General features: G+C 43.1%; 2 protein-coding genes across 3 annotated transcripts in view; one reads left to right on the top strand and one right to left on the bottom strand.

Moving 5' to 3' along the window:
- The window catches only part of LOC128093425 (uncharacterized), an 88,658-nt gene that overhangs the window by 33,919 nt on the left and 30,329 nt on the right, over positions 1-24,410 (top strand). The gene's annotated exons all lie outside the window — the stretch shown is intronic.
- The window catches only part of LOC120413068 (nuclear receptor subfamily 2 group F member 1-B), a 73,129-nt gene that overhangs the window by 35,970 nt on the left and 12,749 nt on the right, over positions 1-24,410 (bottom strand). For both annotated transcript variants that reach the window (XM_052710128.1, XM_052710129.1), the window contains exon 2: positions 22,355-22,504. In XM_052710128.1, the coding sequence (XP_052566088.1) occupies positions 22,355-22,504 (150 nt within the window). The remainder of the gene's footprint in view (positions 1-22,354; positions 22,505-24,410) is intronic.

Here is a 24,410-nt window from a genome sequence, read left to right as displayed (position 1 = left end):
TAACAGAAGTTAACCGATTACCGGGCGAAAGATCGAATCCAAGCGGTTACCGCGGTTGTGCCGCGTTCCTGCTTTCTTGTTTAAAAAGATGTAAAGTGGTGATGTAATGATGATGAATATATTTAGCACAAATTGGCCGGCGGCGATATTCGGGAACCGGAGACTCGGTAATTGAATAAAAATTGAAAAAACCGCAAACCGCGCGATCTGATTCTGGAACCCTGGCGGTGAAGGATCGGCTGGTTGAGGTGTGCAACCGCGAAGAAAACATAAATCAGATAATTAAGCTTATTGCTTTTGTCTTCACGCGGGATTCGCTCGACGACGGCGGCGGCGAAACAGAGAACTGTGTAACCGTGCGCGCCGAGTTAGCCCTCTGGCGGCTAATTCGTTATCTTCACCTTTTGGCGGCGCGCGAAGCCGGTTGTAACTTTTGTTTTGTGGTGAAAACAGCTCATGCACACATGATGCTGTTAACACACTTAGGGGCATCGATTATTAATGCTATTTAAAATGAAATAAAACAGTCGATAAATCAACGATTGCCATCTGAGTCGAGCGTGAAGACGGGGGTGGCCCCGAGTTCAGAGGAAAACTTCCTGAAGAATTCTCAGTTTAGAAAACTTCTCGAAACGCCAGCACGGCTCAATCTGTCAAAAACGTCGAACCGAGGGGTGATTCAAAGCGCAACCCACATCGCGTCTTTCGTGGTTATCTATGCGAAAACACGCCTTTTCCCACAAATCACGATGACGGAGCTGCTGCCGCGGCGGCAGTGTTGCCTGCCGGGCATCCTGGAAAAACGATCATTATCGTCGTTTAGAAGATTTTTCACTTTGCTCCGTGGGGGCGCGTTCGGCCGAGAAGATCGCTTCGGTCTGAATTAAGTAGGTGAAAACAACGCTCCAGGGGGGTGGCCCAACGTTTATTGATTCGCTACGGCTGGGTGTGTGATTTTGCAACGCTATTTAGTTAAAAATTGCGAAATTGAAATCGATCGTGGGGTATTTTGACGAGAAATATTAAAAAAGTTTTTCTGGCAACACTGCCGTAATCTTGTGGAGCTGTAAAAAAACTTGTTTACATCATGCTACACGCTGACAAAAATGTATTCAAATTTGAGTTTAAACTGCAATTTTGCTGCAGGATTAAAGAGTAACACGATTAATTGAAAACACCCCAAAACGGATTCGAGGTGGTGGAAAACCATAAATTTATTGAATTTTCGCCACCAAATTGATCAGGAAGTGTGGGATGCTGCAGCACGATAAGTGCAACAACTGGCTTGTCCCTTTGTAGTGTTGCAGGTGCGTCAACAACAAAAAACGGAGTCCAAACTTTTTGTCAGCTCGTTTGCACCGGTTCCGTGATAACACGATAGCGCGTTACACGGCGGGAACCCCGTCCCACCTTAGCTGTCAGCAGTTTTTTTTTGCGAACGGTGAAAATTGAAAAAAGTTGAAAAACGGAGACAGGAGCGTCCGATAAAAAATTTAAATTGGTGAAAAAGTGCCATTTTATTACGCGGAAAAGTTTTCCCCACAAAAGCGCCATCTGTAATGGCCGCCGACCGGAAATTTGCAAACAGTTTGTAATAACCGGACGTGAATGAAAAAAAAAAACTTGCTCAATTGAAAATGAATAAATTACAATTTCGCGCGACACTATCGAATTGCCGCGCTGATTTAGATAAGGGCGCTTTATAAAATATATTTCAATTGCCCCCGCAGGTTGACCCCGGTTCCGGATTGTGGGTGACCTTTGCGCGCAACAGGTGTTCGCCACGAGATGGCGCAGTTTTGACAGCCCGCCCGCGTGAGCGCTTCCGAGGGGTCCACGCGGTGTTTGTTTTAACATCTTTTTCTCGCGCGCACGCTGACCCCGCAGGGACCCCTCTTGGCACGACCCCGAACCAACAAAAAAAAACCGGAACGTCCCGGCCAAATAATTAATTATTTCTGAGCTGAGCCGGGATAAACTCGAACCTCACGAAATTAGCTTCGAGCGGGCCTGGAGTCTGCGCTGAAATCTTCATCTTTGTGCCTTCTCCTCCGGAGAAGAAGAAGCTACGGCAGAGACCTCTCGAGGGAGTCGGGCGCGGGATCAAGATTCATGTGTTTTATTTACTTTATTTGGCCTTCTTTTTCGCGTTGCGAGGGACCCCACGACCGAAGGGGGCGGAACCGATGCGCCTTTCTTTTAATTTGTTCAAACAAGGGTCTGGAAACTGATTTCCGAACGACACGAACTTTGGCAGGACTCATGTCGGAACAAATCGGATAACGACGCCGCGAGGAGACCCACTCTCACAGGTGGCGCCCCCCTTGCGGAATATTCATTAGGGCTGACAGCTCTCGCGGCTGTCAGAGCGAGGGGTCGCCGGATCGTGAATGATTGCGCATCAAGATGTCGTCACGAGCGTAAGGGATTCCGGTAAGTCACCTGGAGATGTTTCGGGAGCACGGAATTTCCACGGAAGAACGTGACCGAGGTGGTCAAATTCGGAGGAGTGTATCACCCCTCGGCTGGGGCTGTTTGACAACTCTGCGAAAACAATAACAAATGTTTTACTAAAACAAATGGATTGAAAGTGCACAATTTGACAGGTCATTGAACGGTGATGATGAATCACCCCTCACTGAAAAGCATTTGACAACACTTTGAAAGCAATAAAATTAGCTTTGACCAAAACATGCTTTTTTGACTAAACCAAGTTAACAGTGCACCTGTTGACGGCTCATTATACACTGATGGAAATGTGTACCCATTTTTGAGTTAAAGTCACGCACTTCGCTGCATGGACTCCGAATCGAACCACCTGGTCAATTCTTCCGACAAATTGACGAGATTTGCAATTGTAATTTTCCAATCAGATCTCCGGAACTCTTTCGCCCTGCGACTTTCTTCAATCAACCGTGTGCAACATTGTGTTTCCCGTAATTTTCGAGACAGCTCTTTCTGAACATCCGACACGGACATCACTTTGCACCTTTCCATCGGCTTAATTCCAATTTGCATCGGAACGCGATTACCGTCCGATCAGGGCCGCAAATCAGAACCTCATTACGCGCTCGCCCGGTAATAACCTGTTGGGGTAATTCAAATTTTCCCTCCATAAACAGTAACAACAACCTTTCCCGGAGTGGCGGAGGGGGTCGGAAAAGTGAGGGCCCTCAATCAGAAATTCACACTTGCGCGCCGCACTGATTGTAATCTTGAGCGGCCTCGTAATGGACCCCAAGTTGGGGCTCGCGCAATGATGATTATGAAATTGATTTTATTTATGGCAATTTGGCGAGTCCACGAAGACGGGCTCGAACTGCTAACCGGGCTTGTTTGGGGTCAGGGACGTGATTTCAATCAATTCGATGCGGCTGCAGCCGCAGATTGGTTGAGGTTTTCTCGTTTTCCGGATTACTTTCGAAACGGGGCGCTTTGCGCCCCCTCCAAAAACAGATGCACCTCTCCCCTTAACATTGTATTGCGCCTTTGTCACCGCGGTTTAAAGTAGCGCCACAGATAAGCACGGCTCATTATGCTAAAAATAGCAACTAAACTGAACATATTATACGGATCCAGAAGCTCGGGCAGAGAGTACATTAGCGTTTTTGTGTGTCGCAGACATTATCTTAAAACGCCCTCGAAATGGTCCACCTGCTGTCGTCGCCGGAGTGGCTTTTCCGCGTGTTCTTGGAGAAGACCAAAGAGGACGAAGGGGAAGAAAACATTTTCAAACGCAAATAAAAGGGAAAAGTTTTCCCAACCCGAAAGGCACCACAGATTCGGCCCGTTATCAGAAAGTGCGCGCTCTTTCTTGGATGGTGTGTACCGACTACTTTTACGACCATGTTTCAAAGATTGTCGTCGTTTGTGGAAGCCGGAGGGAGGACTTGGACTGTAAGTTGATTCAACTGCGGTTGTTTTCCAGCGCACTTTGTGTGCTGCAAAATGGGTGAAATTTAATGTAGAAAGAAGACAAAGCTGCGATTTAACTTTCGTTGTAATCGGATTCATTTTAAAGTTTTATAAAGAATCTTGAAATCATCGTAACGATTTGTTTCAGTGCAACGTTAAGTGTCAAACTTGTGTACACGGTCATTCGATATCACTCAGATTTAACTCTCTTTGTAATCGGATTTCTTTGAAAGAAGTAGGAAGATCTCGTGAAAACATTCTTACGATTTGTTTCAGTGTATCGTTAACTGTCAAACTTTTACACACGCTCATTTGATTTTACTCTGAATTTGTTCAAAATTTTGTTTCTCAATGACGTATTTTAGGCCAAATCACGGGATTGAAACTCGTCTGAAAAACCTGTATCATTTTCTCATTCGGAACAGTGGCGCCACGTGGTGGTAGCTGCCCTGTTTATTACACTGTGAAATTATCCATGGCCAATCCAAGGAACCAGAAGGTGACAACAGAAATGTCCGTCCAAAATGAGTGCTGCAAAAAAACTTCTTAAAATTTATTATTTTTAACAAATTTTCAAACAAATCAGCAACGAATGACAAGTTTGACAGTCGAACTACACTTAAAAGTTGGTTTTGATAATTGTTTTTGCAAAACTGCATATTTTTAACGAAAATGTCAAAAATATTCGTAATCACCTTTTGCCTCTTGGTGGCGCTTTGTGTTAGTATGTGTGTAGTCTATGTTTGCGGACGTGCACGCAGAACACAGAACAGTGAGAACTAGCGAAAATGCTTCACTTTCTTCTGATATAACTCGTCATATTGAAATTGCTTGAAGATTCATACCCGTGGCCAAATGTAAGATTTGGGTAAAAAATAAACTTATAAAATTACTCGATATTGAGTTGAGCAAAATGGAAGACTATCATAGTAATTTTCAAAACATTGGAGAGCGTTCTTTTATTGCGTTACGCAAAAAAAAATCTTTTCATCTTTCTCTGTTATTCAAACTCGAAAAAGTGTATAAAACGAACGAGACAAAGCGTAAAAATGATTCTCTGCGAGTGTCTGGAGAAACGTCATTCTACACACTGAACTGAGAATACTCATTTTAGTTTAAATTTTAATCCTGTGTCAGGCGTCAGAAGAATGCCTTTCTTGCTGTAAATGTTCAAAGTCCACGTCGCCAACGGAAATATCTGCACTTTCTCCACGTTTCGACACCAAGCTAATCGTTAACTGACCTTCCGAGGCCAACCCCTAGACAGTGTCAAGATTTTAACCTTTTATCAAACCTTTTACCCGGGCGCGCGGACGCGCACATTCGTTTCCATACGCAACAGGAGAGGCGCAAAAAACGCATCATTAATCACTCAATAAATCAACAAACCGGGGGTCTCTCTGTTAAAGGGACCTCTCGCAGTATCTTTGCAGCAAAAGGTTGATATTTGCCCATCCTAGGGCTCGATTTCTCACACTTTGACTTCTTTTCAAGGCAGAGCTCGTCTTGAACCTCTGTCTGCTGATCATTAGAGACAAGACGTACACACAGTTTTACTCTGTCTACAGTGAGTGACTGGGACGAAGTCGGGGGCATTTAATTGATTCAATTACACGTTATGATTAATTATCATTTCCCGACGTTACTCCGTAGAACGAGTAGCGCACACCCGTTGAACAACAACAAAGTTGCTTTCGCAGACAGTTCCAGGGCGCTTTCATGGTTCCTTCAATTCCTAACCTCTCTCACTCTTCACAAACTGCCAAGAATGCAAAATTTACCCAATTGCTTCTTCGTACTCGACGTTCCAGCAACATAAAAGCCCTGACTCCGAAGAGGAGGGGTGGGGCACCACCGAAGGTGGGAGGGTACCGTGAGAAAATTCCTCCACTTTTATGATGTACAATCTTTCGTGATGTACGCGAAATATCTGCGCTTCGCTCTGTCGTTTTACTTAGGCCGTCCTCTTCGCTTCAGATCTCGCGGAAGAAGCGCGCGCGCAAAACGGAACGATCCTCGCGCAAACTCCAGGGCTTGGAAGTCGTAAATGATTTGTAAGAATCGAGGCTGCCGCTGCTCCGACCTCGGATCCTCGTCCAGCTGTCTAGCCAATATCTGGACCGTGATAGAAGCAGCGAAATTCAATTTACGACCAGATCTACACGAACTACACGCGAGAGCTGCGCTCCTCGTCCCACCCCTCTGGTTCCGCTATCGACCACCAGGTGTCGGGTGATAAGGCTGCTCTTCCACCGCAAATAACTGGAGTAGGGCGGAAGATTCGCGGCCACTGATAAGGTGGCCATAAGGAATAAGGAGAATTGCAACAATATGTTGGTGGGTCGTAACTCGATGCTGCCACGGTTGGCAGGACTGTGAAAATCTTATGTTATGATTTGTTTACAAAATTCCCTCAGTAGAATTTCAATTCCTTCTCACTCACCAAAGAGTGCTCAACGAGGAATCGCTTGAGTGTGATTTTTCCACCACTGACGGGGCTACAGATTTAACCATCCGTGTGTGTGTGGAGTTGAAGCGCGAGCGCAAGCTCTCCAGAAGAGTATCAAATATCGTGTTGAGTTTATAAGATTAACATTATTATGTATCAGATTAAAAATAAATTATAATATTCCTCACTCGGCGCGGCTTGGGGCTTAAGCAGAGTGAGCGCGACGAATGGGTGCAGCATGGTTTGTTGGGAAGCTAGGGTGACTGAAATGTTGTAGGTAATTTTCCCAAAAAACTCTTATGCTGGAAACAAAATCAATCCGAGTAAAGATCACCAAAATCTAACATTTGCCCAGCTACTCAATTTTAGGTTGGTTAAAAGAAATTTTCGTTATTTTGGTTATAAGTGTTGACTAGATTTGACAGTTCATTCTAATTTTTTTGGATGCCGTGAGCTACTCAATTTTGAGTAGTTCAAAAAAATCTGTGGGATTTTGGTTGTACGTGTAGGCTAAATTTTGACAGTTCTTTCTACACTCAAAATTGCAAATGACTTATTTACAAGTTAGTTATGAATGCAGAAGAAAATTTTGTAAAAACCAACAAGATTTCAAGGTTACCCTAACCTCAATCATCGTCCCCGCATAAGCCACCCAAAATGACTCCATTGTGCAACTCTGCGCTTTTGTTTCGCATTTCTTCGAAATGTTCGGCAAACGCGAAAAATGCGAAATTGTTCCTGAATTATTCCGCGTTAAAAAGTATAAATAATTCATGTTCGCACTGCTTCCACCACGAGCTGTCAAAAAGAGTAACAACGCCGCGTTGCGGCCCAATCCGACACTAACACGACAAGCGACAATGTAAACAAAAACAAATCTATTAGATTGACCCCGAAACCTCCACGCGATGCCAGGTCAAACGCCATCTGTCAAACCGCGCTCGCGCGTGCGATAATCCGGAAAATAATAATTATGATTAAGCCATTTTTCAACACACGCGACCATCGATTATATCGACTGTCAAAGTGGTCGATACCGACGACGGCGACAAAACGCACTCTGGTGGCGATTTATTCGATTGGACGCGGGCGCGCTCGAGCGCGTAAAGCGGCATAATATTTACAACCCAACAATAAATAAAACGAATCGTAATAAAGAAAAATAACAATATCGTTTGTTTTCTTCGGGGCTCCGCTCGGGGTTCTTCAAGGAAGCGCTCTCGGAAAAGCGCGCTCACTCGGGGAACCCGTTTTGAATGATTTTATGCAAATTAAATTTAAATTTATAATATTTTCACACCAGCACACGCTTCTTCGGTGGTGCTTTTTCCGAGAAAACGTTGGCTTTTCTTGCTCACACACTTGTGGTTTTGCGCGTATTTGCGAAACAAATAGTTGCATATTTTTCTTATCCGACCGCCTCGCACTTCTGACAGTTTATAAATTGTACAAAAGCGCAAACGGTACATTCGGCAAGAAGCCGCGTGAGCAGCAGTTCCAGCGATGAACCGTTCTATTTAATCAAACGAGTTGAGGAAAAAGTGCGTTGCTCAATCACTTTTAGAAAGGAAAGAGTGAAATTTGCATTGAAAAGTTAGGTTAGATTTGAAAGAGAGCTAAAAAGAGTAGAAAAAATCGATCTGACTCAATTTTGAGTAGAGTTGAAACCTAGTGTTTGAGTAAACACTTTTAATCGTGTATTGACAGTTCCCGCAGTTACTCAGTTTTCAAAATCTTAAGTTTACTCAAAAATGATGAGAATGACAAAAGTACGCTTGGATTTGGTTAAATTTCACTCATTACTGAGTTGATCGATTTTAATGTTTTTTGTTTGTTGTTTTTTTTCTCATAAAGAATTTTTAAATTGTGAAATTCTACAATTCCAACTTCCCAAACAAATCATCCCTCGAAAAATCCTCACAACAGCTGCTCTCTTTTGCCCGAGAACGACCTAATTTCGGTCCCGTTCTCTTCCTCCTTATGCTGATTGGAATCCTTTATTATTATCTCGCAAGAAAACAACAACAACATCGGGGCAGCCAATATGTTCTCCGTTCGAGAAGAAGAGACAGTGGGAATTTCGCGAGCGAATTTGATTTCCAGGTTGCCTTTTTTCAAGACGATTCGTATTTTGGACTTTTCAGGAGGGAAGAACTCGAAACAGGCAAGATTACGCCACCTGGAAGCGTTCAACGCGTTGTAAGAGGTGTGCACTGTCAAAAAATGTGAATTCTGTCACTTTGTGCAAGCATAGTTGAGCGTGTACAAGTGACAGTTCTGACTTGTTTACGTTCTACACGCTCACAAAATTTAACCCAAATTTCAGATTTTTTCACCGTGCCCAAAACTGCGTTCGCATTTACTACACGTTTCCGCAGGTTCCCCCCTTCTGTTTTCAGTTCTTCCCAGATTTCGAGCGTTTCTTTTATTTCGCGAAACTTTGTGTGTTGTGCAACCTTTTACACCCGTGCGTGCACACACACCGTGGGTGGGGACGAGGTCGGGAGAGTTGCTTAAAATTGAATTTACACCACCATATGGTTGGCCGGGACGCCGCGGTCAAATTTTGAGGTTGGAATTGCTGGAAGGCCGGAGGTAAATACCAGCGCGGGTGGGTTTCCTTGTTCGCCGTTTTTATCTCTTGTTTTGCAGGGAAGGGTTTTGGAATCCTGAGTGAATGACCTGAACGTGTGAGGGGGGAGCGCTATAAATGTCTGATTTGACATTTCTCAATTTGTAACTAGGATTGTTGATGCTCGTGTTGTTCTAGCGATGCACATCGATCCAAACGTGCGTGAATCCTACAAATGCCCGAACCCGAATTTGAAAGGAGGTTGCTTATTACAAAACGTCAACAATGTTACAAGATCCACAGATGCGATCAACGCGATCATGAAGTGCTGCAACAAGTTGTTCTAGCGACGCGCGTTAATCGAACGTGATCAGTCTCGAGAGACAATCAGCTAAACCACCTACTCAGGTCAAGGAAGTCCGGTTTGGAGAGGCTCGAGCAGCAGGTACAAAAACCTTTCACCCGGCGCGAGCTCGCTCGCGGTTGTTGTTGTTGTCATATCCAATAAATCTCCACGGGGCCCGTAACCAACAACAAAAAACATCAATCAAAACACGCTGCTCAAGTCGCGTGTGCCTCTAAGACCCGGTGCGGGGCCATTTCTAGACCAAGGTTCGCCCGTGGTCATAAAAAAACGAGACTTCTCCGGCAGCAGCACAGCCAGTGTGTCTCTGCTGGCACTCAGATCTTCGCGCGATCGCGTCTCCACTTTGGATAATCGATTTCGAAGTTACACACAAACGACTTACTCCACGCGCACACACACTCTGACACGGGCTTGATCGTAAAAAGGTCCCCACTTGAGGCGGGGGCCCCACCACTTGACTGGAGTACCCTCGCGGAATATGGTCGCGAGCGCGAGTAACTCTTGAGAGTGTTGATCCCGGAGACCTCTGTGCGGGTCGCTCCACTTGAGGAGACTGCGATGCGGAGAGATACTCCAGCGGACCGCACCGCAAGACCCGCTCCCCTCATATAGGTTAAGCGCAGGCTTACGGCAAGGTGAATACCGACTAATTTAACCATAATTATATATCTGTTATGTTATGCATTTTACAGCATCGCCCAGGCTGCCGTTGCGTTGCCCGGGAACAACTGGGAACCTCCGGCAGTTGTGCGCCTGTAGACATAACCTCCGAAAGTTTCGTGCGGAAGGAAAGTGAAGGAGTACATGCTCACTGGCACTGCACCGGCAAGAATCCCACTCGGAAAAGAAGAATACAAGATCGGTAACAGCATGTAGATGACGCACGGATTCTGGGCAATCCAAACTGTTGTTGCGGTTGAGGTTGCTGTTGTTATCTGACGCCGCGGAACTCCCGGAGAAGGGTCCGTGTCCGTGCAATGCTGGGATAATATCGGTCGAACCCGCAGATACCGCGCGCACTCAGGAGTAATAAATAAAATAACATCCCGAAATAACAACTAAAATGCGCCGGTGGAGGAAGATCGCGCGCAAATCTTCGGTTACCACCGAGATGAGAAATGCACGCGCTTGCAAGCGCGAGGGCACAGTACGAAAAATTGGAGGGGGCGTAACGCCCCCCAACTGTCACTTTAAAATTTGGCGTGAACAGCCTAGTTGGCAAGGTGGCGCCTATCAATCGGCACTTCGCGGTTCAAATCCCACTCTCAATCATTTTTTTCTCAGTGCATCCGACCCGAATCCAGCAGGAGAGGATCCGCTAAGAAGAAAACGGTTTTTATGTATCGATAACGCGAGCGGAACGATACTGTTTTTTTTTCGGAGCACGGCAGCGGGTGTAATTGTGCTCCAAACTTTCTTCTTCTTCTTTTGCACTTTTCTCAGGGATTCGGAGGCTGCTGTTATCTGCCAGTCAGCGCTGGGAACGAGAACACGGTATCGAGGGGTGCCCCCTCCATTGCTCCTCGCAGAGGAATGAAGTAAGATTTATATCTGGTAATCTGGAGTGGTGATAAGCGGTGAGAGCAGTAATTTAATATTATGGCGTGAACTATGTGGAGCAATGCAACAGAGGGGAGCGTGAAAACATTCGGTTTTATGACCCTCCACGACCAGATGGACCAGATTCAATAACGGCGATTCGATTATGTGCGAAGTTGTACAAGAGGCACGGATTTGCGCGCGATAAGGTTAATGATTTATCGGGTCTAGAGAGGGAGAGGTCACTGGCAGCTGAAGTCGTGTTGAAATGTTGGTAAAAATTGAGTTTGTTGAGCTAGTGCAGGAAGAAACTGTGAATCGAACTCTATGTTGGGTAGAGGTTTGTTTGCCATGTGGTATGACAGTTGTTGCCACTCATCGTTAGTTGACAACATCAAAATATAAACAAAAACTTGATGAAAGTTATCTAAACTGATACGAGTGTGTACATTTGACAGTTGACTCTACTCAAAACTGAGTAGAATTCAATTGGGTCCTAAAATGAAGTTTAAATTTGTGATATTATTGCTCATAAAGATAAAGCTTATTTTTCTGAGTACAATGACCCTTTGTACGACCACAAAGGATTTAAAATGGATTTTTAATTGAATTTTAAAAAATTAACTTCATTGTCCTTCTTGACAGAAAAGGTCCTACTTGACAGCTCGTTCAAAGGGGACCATAGTTTATCAATCGAAAAAATGTTGTCTTGTCAATATTTTTTTTACGTTAAAATAAAAAAAGTTATTAGAAATGGTTTTTATTCGTGTTTTTTACCGTTGAACATAAAAATTGACGTAGGGCTTTAGTGCCCAATTTACCGAATCGACAAAAAGCTATCAAAATTGTTAGTATGCTAGAATTTTGACAGTTTACCTAACTCAATATTTGGTCAAATCCAGTTGAACGTGTTGTTTGGCAACACTAGCTCCAGTAATCAAACTAAAAAAATAATAGAATGTTCTCAACGGATCAAAAGCTATCAAAATTATTACGAAGGTGCACTTTTTCAGTTTACCTAACTCAAAAAATTGGGTAAAATTAAGTTAAATAAGTGGTTGGACAGCTGTTGTCATGGATCAACAGTCGAAAGAAATGATAAAATCTGGCAAAACTATGTAATTTAGCCAATCTCGCAATGTAAATAAGAATTTATTCTGCTTGTTCCTAACGTAAACAACTGACATGAGACTCTTTGTTTACACTTCGATATAAGTCTGTTTACATTGTTTTGCTTGGAATTATCTTAACAGACTTTTTCTGTCAAAATCGTTAGGAAGGGGTACTTTTGACAGTAAACTCAACTCAAAATTGGGTAGACGATTTTTTAGGCATACGCTTATTTTGATCAATTCAGTTCTGCTCAATTTTAACTCAGATTCCGTTTAAACCGAACTAACTCAATAATGAGTTTTGAAAGTATTCGTTCAAGGTTAACCAATTTTAGAAAAAAAGTTTTTTCGTTAAACAATAGGTCTATTCCCGTACTGCAGAATTCTGCAGTTCTGCACGAAATCGGCAGCAGAGCGTTCCCGTACTTTTCTGCAACAAAAGTAACTTTTCTTTCAGGCAGAAATTCTGCAATGAGAGAGACAAAAGTTGCAGCAAAACCGTTCCCGTACTTTTCTGCAAGCTCTCTCTTCTCTTTCGTGTTGAAAAGTAACTGCAAGTTGGTGTGAGTACACGCTTACATAAAATTTGCATGTTGGGTTAAATCAAGCATTTTATTATTATGTAGGTGCTAGTGTAGGTGAAATAAATTTGATGTTTTATTATTACTGAATTTAAGCAGTATTTTTGAAAGGACGTTTGTATATTTGGAATTGATGGATTTTGGGGTATTTTTTTAATGTCTGGTTTTATTGAGAACTATATTTAATGTTAATGTTAACGCAGGCCAAGGGTGCATGATACTGATGATACTCGTCGGTTGACACACCTAGGCGAGGAACATCCCGGAAGGAGCCCAACTACATCCGTAGTGCTGTTTGGACAAAACAGCATGGCTCTGGTTCCTTGCAAGTGTCCTATTTTCTTACCTCCACGTTGGCTTGGTTTAGTCATCATGATGACAAGGTGTAACCTAGCTGGTGGCCTGTGGAAACGACTCGTAAACCTTTGACCAGCGAGGGTCAGAGTCGAGACGGCTAGAAGAAAGGGGCGCGTCAATGTGGGAAAGGGAAGTAATTTGTGATTGTAGACGGTATTGTTTTGATTCGCAGTATGTTGAGTCAACTGCTGTGGATGTACCTGAACGTCGCAGAACGGGGTTTCTCTCCTTTCCATTTCCAGCTACCATCTATCTTCTGCTTATTTTGTTTCACTGATTTTCTAAAACGACTTCTGTTTACTATCCTTCATTTGATTTCGATTTTACTTATTTGATTCTCTTATTTCTCAACGCTTTTCCACTCTATTTTACCAACTGATGCTGCTGTAACAGACTGTCTGCTTTCCCTTAATTTGGCAGCGATGTTAATTTTGTTTATCATGTGCCTTTTCTTTATTTATCTATTTGAATAATTTCTCATCTTCCCTGTAAATTGCCCTCAATACAATCTAAGCTTGTTTGTTACCTCTATTTATTAACTATTGTTAATTTCTTTATCTACTTCATAAATTACTATCTTTCTTTTACTATTGATTCTTTACATAGTATATTTCCTTCACTGTCCATTGTTTTGAAACTTCACCTTTTTCTTAAACAAGTGAGGTTTGAGCCCTTACTCAATTTATGGAATGATTAGAGGATTAACACAAATATTACTATTGTACTTTTGAAAAACTTTTCTAAAATGCTTAGGACCAACATATCGTAACAAAGCACCGCGACAAAAAAAATAGCAACAGATAAACACGACTCAACAACAGGGAATATTTCAGGAGAAAACAATACACAGTAAATAACAATTAGTTTTTGAATTCAAACTAAAAATATAACAGTTTTTGCTTTAATGAAAGTTGATAGGCACACTATAAATGATTAGGCGCTTATACTTACATCAAACCCTACATAATGTACCACCCCCGGCCGAGTTAAAATGCGTAACCGGAAAAGAAGGTGTGCATGCCTGGCACGAACACTCAAAGCGTGTTCTAGCGTGTTGCTCGTACTGACTCAGAGCAAGGGTGAGATGTAGGTGTAAGGGCAGTGCGTGTTCGTCAGGAACCTAGTGCATAAGATCGGTCAAGGCCCGTTCTTACACTGAAAATTGCGAATTGCGAATTGCGAACTATATTTAATGTTAACGATTTCAGGCTTAGTTCATTAATGTAATGATATAGCGAATTTATTATTTTTAGAGTTAATAAAGTTTATTAGTAAATCTAGTATTACAGCACGGCTAATAACCCAACAAACAATTTGTATCATAAAAACAATTGTTTTTAAATTGTTTTTAAAAACTTTTATAAGACACATTTCTTTTGAGTTGAATAAATTTCAAAAAAATATTTGTTTAAGAATTGATTTTTGATCTTAAATTGCTTTTGAATAGACTAAATATGTGTGTTAAAATAATAGGTAAATGTAATTGACAAATTATAAATTGTACCTGTGACGGTGCTACCAATTTGTATTCTTATATGAACCAAAATATTAAATGTATTTTGTTGAACTTTTAATGAAGGAATCATAAAAAAGGTATTAGACTGTACCAAACAAATAATAAATATAATTGATTATATGATTGATGACCATATTTTTTTTTGCTGAAACATAAGTTACGTTGTTTACACATCATATTTTATACTATTAAAAATTGATACCTATAAATTTTATTAAATTATAATAATATTATTTTATTAAATTATAATAATATTACGGTATACTTAAATTCTTAAATTCCTAAATCCCTACATTCCTAAATTCCTAAATAGAAATACACTTATTTTGGAGTCATATTTTAGGTTTGAAATGCATATTTAGAGGATTTAGAGATTAGAAATTTCGCAGAGGTCTTCCCGGTCTTCGGGTAATAGAGTACAAACTATCTATTTTTTATAATTCAGTTTTTGATTTTTTTATTTACAAAATTTTTAAATTTAACTTTTTTTTCAAATTATTTTTTTTTAATTTTTAACTGTAGAATTAGAATTTTTGATAGAACATCAAAAATTCTAATTCTACAGTTAAAAATTAAAAAAAAAATAATTTGAAAAAAAGTAGAATTAGATATTCAAAATTTAGATTTTTTTATTTCGAATTCAAAATACCTCAAGTCTGAACTTTTATATTTCATCCTTATTTTTCTTTATTTTGATTTTTTGAAATTAAGCTTTTTTTAATTATTTACATTTTGAATTACTTAATTTTTTTAAGCTTTGAATATGTGATTTATTTTTTTCTAAGATAAATATTTGCATTTTAAATTTCTCAAATAGCTGATTTAATTTTTTTAAGCTTCTCAATTTAAAAAAAATGTTTTTTTTATATTTTTATTTATGATTTTCTTAATTTCCGGGTTTCTAAATTTATGTGTTCCATATTTTTGAGTTTGTGATTCATTTACTTTCTAATATTTTTCAACTTTGCTGCGTCACTGTTGTTCTTCCATGTTACATCCATAATTTATTTATGTTATCCTGAATAAAAAATCCTTCAAATAGTCTGCTATCAAAACATGTATTTATGATCCCTTCTATATTAAACCTTTGTTTGTCATTTTTTTGAATTTTATTTGTTAAACGCAGGTACGTACCTGCAACTCTCATTTCTATTTTTTACCTTATGTAAAAGTTTTGAAATGTTTCTAATGAATAATTTCTACCTAAGCATAAGCATCTTTTAAATGAAATGTTGAGTTGCATAAAAAAATAAGTCCCCGTTCTAGAGGTAAACTTCTTTCAATTATAATTTTTGTCAATCCCTTTTTTTAAAATAATTTAAAAAAAACTTTAATACCCAATTTAAGTAAATCCACTCAACTGTGTACAATATTGCAGAAAAGGTACTGGAACGCGCTACCCAGGCAAAAGTTTTGCGGCTTCTCTCCTTGCAGAACTTCTGCAAAAGAGAGAGATGAAGAGAGCGAACTGAAAAGTACGGGAACGTACTGCAAAAAAGTGACTTATGCTGGCTGCAGAATTTTGCAGAAGTTGCAGAAATTCTGCAATTCTGCAGGTACGGGAATAGACCTAATATCAGTAATTTACAATTAAAATTTAAACGTGTACTGTTGACAGCTGTCACATCAACAAAAAATCAATCATTTGACAGTACAAATCAAAACAAAAAGCGTCATTGATACTATTCCACTTATGCTTCCACAACATCTGACCTCGAATCGCCCCAGATCGATCGGGATGCGCCACTTTCGCTGGAATCTTCTCCGCGCCGTTGTCTGTGTGCGTGTGCAGGAATTTGCACCTATTGACCCTCCAAAGGCCAGGTTGCACAGCTGCTGCTCCTGAACAACGCGGCCACCACAACAGAACGCACCGCTTGGCGCGGAGGGAAAAATGCAATTTCCATAAACCGGCCAAATCACGATGAGTTTGCAGGTTATGTTCTCTCTCTCTCTCTCGGGGTTTCCTCCAAGAGGAGGAACATAGATAAATGGAGGTAGATGTTGAGAAATGAAACAGAAACGAAACGTGTAGAAGTGGCAGCTGAATTAAGCTGTACATGCTAACAAACGTTTACTCAGTGTTGAGTTCAAGATCCATTTGTCGTTCCGGCTGTGCATCGGAATCTCTAATTAGGCTCGCTTCACACATTCCGATGTTCTGTGCGCTCCTGGTCAGCAGTCGTTTGCGAAAAACCCAAATCAGTCATGCGAAATATATTCCGCAGACCCTAGTTCGCAAATCGAGTCGGCCTTGAATGGCAGTTTTGCATAACCCTATTGTTTTCTACGCTGCGCGCGTAATGCGCTTACTGCGATCCCTGCCTCGAACTCGGTAATGATTTTCGTCTGAGGAAAAAAGGTCCAAGGCGCTCAGGTATCGTCTTCGTTCGTCCCGGGGTCCCGAAGATTTATTTCCGTAATAATGCGTCAAGGTTGAACGGCGGCGGTGACGAGGAGATCGGAACTTGCTGTCTACGGTCCGAAAGTTCTCAAATATCCGTGGTGGCCGTGGTGTAGTGGTTCCCAGTCGGGCTAATAATGTTCCCGGGAAATTCGAGGGGACCCCGGACAGGAAAAAAGTATCCGTTTACAATTTATTTAGAAGCAACCGTGTCCAGTCGTGTCTCTTTTGTGTTCTGGAAAGACACGACGACAACGCGGGGTCATCCGATACTTTACTGTTTACGCGCGCGCGCGTCCAAAATCTTAGCCCGGGTAGATGGCGCACCGCGATAGCGGCGGCGGTAATCGCAACTAACCTGCCGCGTGGCGGCGCTGTCAAAACAGGGTCCGGTACCGTTACGGTGCATCAGCTGTGTTTGTACGGAAAGTGACGTCTCATGCCACCAACGCGCGCGCCATGACGTGGCGCTTTCCGCGTCACGTGAATGAGGTTAAACGGGCGAAAGTGAGTCAATAGCCAATCCCGAAGGGAGGGAGAGACGTTGACCACTTGCTGATCCATTGGAAGGTGATTCTACAGTTTTTTTTCCTCTCCTTCTTCAAATCGAAGAATCGACGAAATTAATCACTTATTGATACTCTCTCGTGCTCTAAGCATCGCCAAGAGTTGGGCGCGCGCGCCACACTACAAAACAAATTAAGGGTTTGGATTTCTGAAGGGGGGTCGTCCAAACAAAACGGTTAATCGTCTGCAGACGTCTGATACCTCATGTTTGGGGCGCTGTTGTTGCGGGTAGAATTCATTGAATTCCCGAAAGCCCCCGAGAGTGGTCTATGGAATGCGCGTGACGGGGCACCTTTGCCGCGGCGCAGCGCACATGTGGTACAGAGAATTCCTTTGACGCCTCTATTTTGACGGGTTCGATGAGATCATGCGTTCACCGTGGAACATTGAGTAGGGTTTTGGGGAAAGGCGGGGGGTACTCAAGTCCCTTAATTTTTGGCTCGAGTCTGGTATTGATGGTTCTCGTGATTTGAATAGTGGTCATTAATCATATGTGCACATTTTTGAGCGGGCTTGTTTCTGAAGGGAGCACGCGAAAACGGTCAGCGGGCTCCCGGGAATGCTCTCGAGAGCGATCTGAAATTCCGGACGACCGTGGAACGGTTGGTAGGTGCAGTTAGCTGGGACTTGAGCGGAATTCTTTTAGGTTAAGTTGTTCATTTCTGGTTTGGAGGACGTAGTCAAATTTCAATTTTGACAGCTGAACTAGGAGCTGACCACAAAATAGGGTATATTTAACTCAAAATCCGTTACCGAAAATACTCAAAATTGAGTTCAAAACGTCAGAATCGAACTAACCCAAAGAAAAATTTTGAGGGTAGTGTCAAAAGTGGGTAGTTTTGATTCAAAATCTGAGGGATTTTACTCAAATTTTGTGTAAACAAACAAGGAGTTTTGAGACAAACGTCAAAATTGGGTGATTTTCACTTAAATCTAAAGAAGTTTGGAGTAGCGTGCAGTGTTGTCATTCGTACAAGGGGCTGGTCACTCTGCGTTTCAAATTCCAAACTTCAATTCACAGCAAGCTGTCAAATTCCGACCGTTGCAATCATCCTGCGCGCGAGCGGCTACTCCGGCGGATGGTTCCGGATCTGTGTGTGCGCTGCAGCGCACTCGGAAGGAGATTGATTACCGGCCATAACTCTCTGCGGGACTGCGGGCCGGCGTGGCCTTAATTGCACAAATTCCCATGTAAATCTGCGGCGCGCACTGATGAATTCCTTCTGCTGAAGCGATTAGGCCGGGAAACCCTACGCATCCCCGAAGGTCAAATTTATGATCACTTATTAGTTTCAGGTGTCGGCGCACAAAGGGCCTAATCTAACCGAGCTACACAACAGAACAGATCTTTCTGTTTTTGGCTCCGGGGAAGGGGTCACTTCGCTACCTGCTCGGGAAAGGTATCCCTTTCGGATCAACAGTTTTTTTTTTGCGACTCAACCCTTCTTTGAGCCTTGGGATGTGTGTACGGTATTTATAACGCTGTTTTGTCATTTTAAAAATGGACATTTTATTTTAATTAAGTTTTTTCTTGCTTCGGGACGAACCCCTTTCGCCGGGAGTCCCGACCCAAGACAGAGGTAATGATGACCAGTGGTCAAAACATTTAATGGGCTTCCTTCTGGGACATTCCCAGCGAGACGAAGGTCAGTTTTGACACCTTTTTTTTCTTCGTCGCCGAGACCTTAGCAATGTGGTCAAGAGTCTGAACAGGACGTCGGTTGTCTAACGGTCCACACGCACAAACCCCGATTGTGGTGATAAGTCATCCCCGTGCGAGATTGATAGATGCGAGATAGATTTCTTAGTTCCGGGCTGCGCAAAGATGCAGTCACCGTCCGCTAGATGGGAAGGGGAGCAGCGACGCGCGCAACTGTCAATCTGACGTAAGCGTGTACGCGCGTCTTGAGGACCCTTGAGGTCTCTTACAACAACGTTGGGGAACACATAACCAATACGCGTTGCCCGGGCTCTTATCTGGGGGCCCTACTACCCGGAGATTCCGAGGGAAAGGTTGAAGTTGACAGCGCGCAGCGCACACAGAAAAGAGCGATGAGCGCCCCATGATAATGATGTTATGGTCCCGAGAAAAAAAGAAATATTTTCACTACCCACCACCAGCGCCTTGGTTTCGTCCCCCTAGAGACGCAACGGGAGAGAGGGAGAGAGAAAAAGATCACTTATGATTGACATCGAGATAATGTTGGTTATTGAATGAAGCTTGCGTCGTCGAAGACGACGACGACGACGACAGCTCGAGAGAGTGGCGGCCCCCAACATCATAATCATCATCATTGATCACCCACACAATAATTGTTTTACAATGTTTCTCCCCTCGGTTTGCTGGTACACGAGAGAATGGTGTTCTTGTTAACAATATAATCATCAATTTCAGCGCTGCGAAGTGCCCTAACCTCAATTCTTGTCGGGAGTGAGAGGATCGGAGTGGATTGTCACGTTGCAGTTGGCAACACTGTGCGATTTTGTGCGGAAATCGCGCGTTTTGTAGTTGTAAACAAAGGTTGTTGTGAGCCCATGTAGGAAAACATTTATGAACTCAATTTTGAGTAGTTTCGTGAAATCGTGTACGACCAATTTTGACAGTTACTAAAGTAAACTGAGTTGCAAAACAAAGAAGTTGATTTCAAGGGGTAAGTACTCAATTTTGAGTAGTCTTAAGTAAAAATGCACGGTAATTTTGACAGTTGAGTTGGTCCCACCATTTAGAATTGTTACAAAAATTCCAAGATTTCTAAAACAACAATCTCGGATCCCAAGGGGGTAGCCGCTCTCATCACACAACATTTGACAGATTGACCCTATTATGCAAGTCAGAGCGATGCATCCAGGTCATCTGCGTCCGCAGGACGCAGCAGCAGCTGTCCACGAAGAACAAAAACAGTAAAACCGTAATCCTCACACCACAAGGCCCATTGTGTCGGGTCCGCGGGGTCACACGCCCAGGATCTTCGTGACGCGCTCATACTGTCCTTGAAGGGTCAGTCCGCGCGTCTTCGTGTCGTCCCTTTAATCATAACCATCTCTAATTTATTCCAACGGTCAGTTTTGCTTCTTGACCACTGCCGAAAACCGGTTCCCGAAGGGAAGATCCGGTTTCGATCGGGGTTTGTTTTCCTAAGATTCACCCTTTTTCTTGGCATTTTTGTGTGTCCAGGAGAAAGGGACCTGGACAGTGGTCAGTCCTTTTTCGTGTCTTTTAATTTTCACAGAGAGTTAGACTCGCCGGCGAGGTGAGGAAAAGGAGCCCGGCTACATCGAACCATAAATCTTTCTTCGAGGACAATAGCCAAAGCGTCTCGGCTTTGTTACTGGCCCCGAATCGGAACCCATTTCGGGATTAATTCCCTGGCAGACTGTGTGCATCAATTGTCTGTCTATATTTGCTTTACATATTAAAAATCACACAACCATCCCGGAGCAAGGGTTCTCTCCATGGGCTTCCACAGTACCGAAATTTGGCGATCCGGAGCGGCCGTGTATTTGTTTAAAATATTAAAAATCATAACCATTCCATAAATCACGGCTGGGAACGCTGTCATTCCGCGTTCGCGTTTGACATGCAACGCGCTCAACTCAAGAAGAACGCAACGGTGAATGTGTTTATCGTGTTCTTCACACGCCCGTTGTTCGGTCCGCTTATCGGTCCCGGAATCGCACTCAACTCCGTAGTAGTGGTAGCAGGCTGCGCTAAATATTTATTAAGCGATGAATACTTGATGTCTTCATCGAGTGGCGCGCCCCTCGCCCGTCAACGCGACTTTTGACATTTCCAGTGGCCCCCCACCCCACCCGATTGACAGTTGCACCAGGAGGGGTATTGTGTAATGCAACCTTTAAATAGTTATCCCGCGTGGCCTTTATTGTGCATGCATAGAGTTCTTTATTGATTTTTTTTCCTTTCTACGGCCTTCTGTTTACCTTTTCTTTTCACACCCGGGAGTCGTCGTGTTTCCTTACGGAAACAATCGGCAACAGAGTAAAAAACCCCGGTGTGTTGTTTCCCTTTTGTTGGACCCCTCGACGGGAGGGCCACTCTTCTGGGAACGCGAAGAAAGTGACCCCGCTGGGGGCTCCCGCAGGCGCAGGTTTCTGGAAAGGCCCTTAATAGTGCGATATTAGTGAGTGTAAGGAAAGTGTTGCCAAAAGGACAACAAAGGGGGTATCGACTAATGGACGGATTTCTCACACCCCTGGACGTCGGCGGTAATTGGGCATTTTGACAGATGGGGAGCGGGGTCGCCAACTGTCAAATTTTGCATGCGCAAATCTTACGTTTACCTCACTTACTCAATTTTGAGTAAGTTCAAAAATTTGAGTAATTTTTGATTAGTGTCAAGATTTTCTAGTAATTTGCCCGCCCGGTGGACCCGCAGGGGTCGGCGGCGGGGTCGACCTCGACGTCAAGTGCTAAAGTTATTACACGCGCTTCTTTCGGTCGCCGATTGTCGCTTCCCCCGCAAGTTTACACACATTTTGTCAACATCATTTGACATCGTTTGTTACCTCCTTTTTCTCTTTCTCTCGAGTTCTGAACGTCCGTCGACGGAGGTATTGCATGTCTCGTTTGCGGTTTTTCGCAGTTTCCTCTCTGTTCGGTTGCGCCAAATTGGCTTTGGCGTTGGCGTGTCAAAAGGGAGCGTTCTTTTATTACGTAACGCGAAAAATCGGACTTTTAGACCCCCTCCCCCCCCCCCCTCGTAACAAAATTTCCATACAAATTTTAAAAATTTTGTATGGAGCGTAACACGGCCTCCGACCCCCCCTCCCCCCCTACTGCGTTACGTAATAAAAGAACGCTCCCAAAGTGGCAGAAACCTCCGCGTTTATAGCGCAACCTTTGACATACTCCCGGTAGAGGTCGCTTCTGTTTTATAACCTTCACACGATTGCATGCGTTTTTGTTGTTTTGACAGGTGAGACGTTCCAGAAAGGATTATGACGTAATTGAACTTACCTTCGCGTCGCATTCCCATCTTGAGGCACTTTCGTAGTCGACAGTGTTGGCACTGGTTCCGGTGGTGCTGGTCGATCGGGCAGTTCCGGTTGCCGCGGCACGAGTACGACAGGTTCCGCCGGACCGATCGCTTGAAGAACGATTTGCAACCTGGGGAAGGGATAAGGAAAGGTCAAGTTAGTGCTACACGTTGACAAAAGTAAGCCTACACACGAGTTTAAGCTACATTTGCTGCAAGGGACTCTGCTGGCAACCTCAGTACCGTTACACGCTAACGAAAACAAACCCAACCGCGAGTTCAATCAACTTTTGCTGCATAGGTCTACCCTCCGGAGCTGTCAAAACCGGCACCGCCAGGTGCCGTTTCGAACCAACGGACACCTCCGAATCCCGTAAACGGGGTTAAGTCGATTAGCCGAACGCTTCGCCCGCCGGTCATTCCGCAAAAGTCGGCCCCGAAAGATTAATTGTTTTAACCTTGTTCCCCGCCCTGGACCAGACTCTCGCGTCCAACGGGGGTAATTAGTTGGCGGATAGAAATTAGTGCGCGCCCGCTTCGCGGGCGTAACCGTGAAATTAGCCGCTCCGGAGGTCATCCGGAGCAGTGTGGCGGGGAAACAAGTCAATTACTCAAGACTCCAGAGTGTAAAGGAATCTCCCGCCGCTGGGAGCGGATCTCGTTAGGATTCGATTTCTTTATTTTGATCCGGATCGACCTAGGAGGGGGTCGTCTCGCAAGATGTCAACGCGCACGACTTTTGCCCGAGAGGAGTAGCCCACGGGGGTTGGCAAGTAATTGAATCAATTGCCGCGTGGTGCGCGCGCGTATGAGCAGAGAGGGGGCCGGTCCCGATAAAATGTCAAACAATCGGAAACATTGTGTCGAATGTTTGTCGGGTTCCTTTTTTTCGCAAGGTAAACCCGGTAGGGGGGTTGAGAGGTTTTCTAATAATTAGGAGAGTATTTTTTTCTTGTTGCGGGCCAGGATTCGGAAGGGTCGTCGGTCGTTAGTCAATGGGACCCCCTGCCGGGTCCTTTTTCTTCCGTTGCGGACGGCGACTCTGGTGCACGAGAGGGGATCCGAAAAGGGACTTTTCATTCATTATCCCGCTTGAATGGAAAGGACATGCAGTTCAGCCTGAGAAACATTGTCGGAATTTTTGGGCGCACAATGGCGCCGGTGAATGCGATTATTCTTTTCACCGGGGTTTATTGTGAAAATACACACAACCATTAGGATACTTTTAGCAGTTTTTAATTTGCATAATGCTAGAGCGGTGTGAATGTCCGAGTTTGTCTGGAGAAGTTTGGCTTTTCAAAGAAATTGAGAGTTTTTTGACGTTTCAGTGCCGGCTCAATGAAATGTTCATGTATCGCTAGACAATCATGGTTAAACTCTTTTAAATTGAAATGTCTTGCTGGTTCTTTAAAAAAAAATGTGCATACAGCGCTAACGAAACAGGATTGGCTTAACTACGATCAATGACTAACTTGGACAAAATTGGAAAACATTTGTAAGGTTTTTTAGTTTAAATCTCAATGATATACTCATATATCGCTTCCAAAACATATTTGAATTCTTTGTGCTTGAAATATCTCTCAAGTGCTAAAAAATGTGTCATGCATCGCTAGCGAAACAATATTTGCTAAATATCCAACTTGTATCAATAAAAAAGAAAATTGAAGAACATTTGCAAGTTGTTCAACGTGAACTCACAATTTAATTTATACATCGCTTACGAAACAGGATTAGCTAAACGCTTAACTTCAAACAATATTTTTGGAAAAGATTGGGAACATTTGAAGAGATTCCAGTGTCAATCTCAATGAGATGTTCATGTATCGCTAGAAAATCATGTTTGAACTCTTTTAGTTCGACATATCTTCCCAATGCTTAAAATTTATTCATGCATCGCAAACGAAACAGGATAAACTGAATACATAACTAATAACAATTACTTACTAGGAGCAGATTGAAGAACACTTGTTAGGTTTTCTGCATTAAGCTCAATGAGATGTTCATGTATCGCTTGAAAATCATGTTTGAACGAATGTA

This window comes from Culex pipiens, chromosome 3 (genome assembly GCF_016801865.2).
Source record: "Culex pipiens pallens isolate TS chromosome 3, TS_CPP_V2, whole genome shotgun sequence".
Classification (NCBI taxonomy): Eukaryota; Metazoa; Arthropoda; class Insecta; order Diptera; family Culicidae; genus Culex; species Culex pipiens.
The sequence above is the reverse complement of the archived record's forward strand: the minus strand, read 5'-3'. Positions and strand labels throughout refer to the sequence as shown.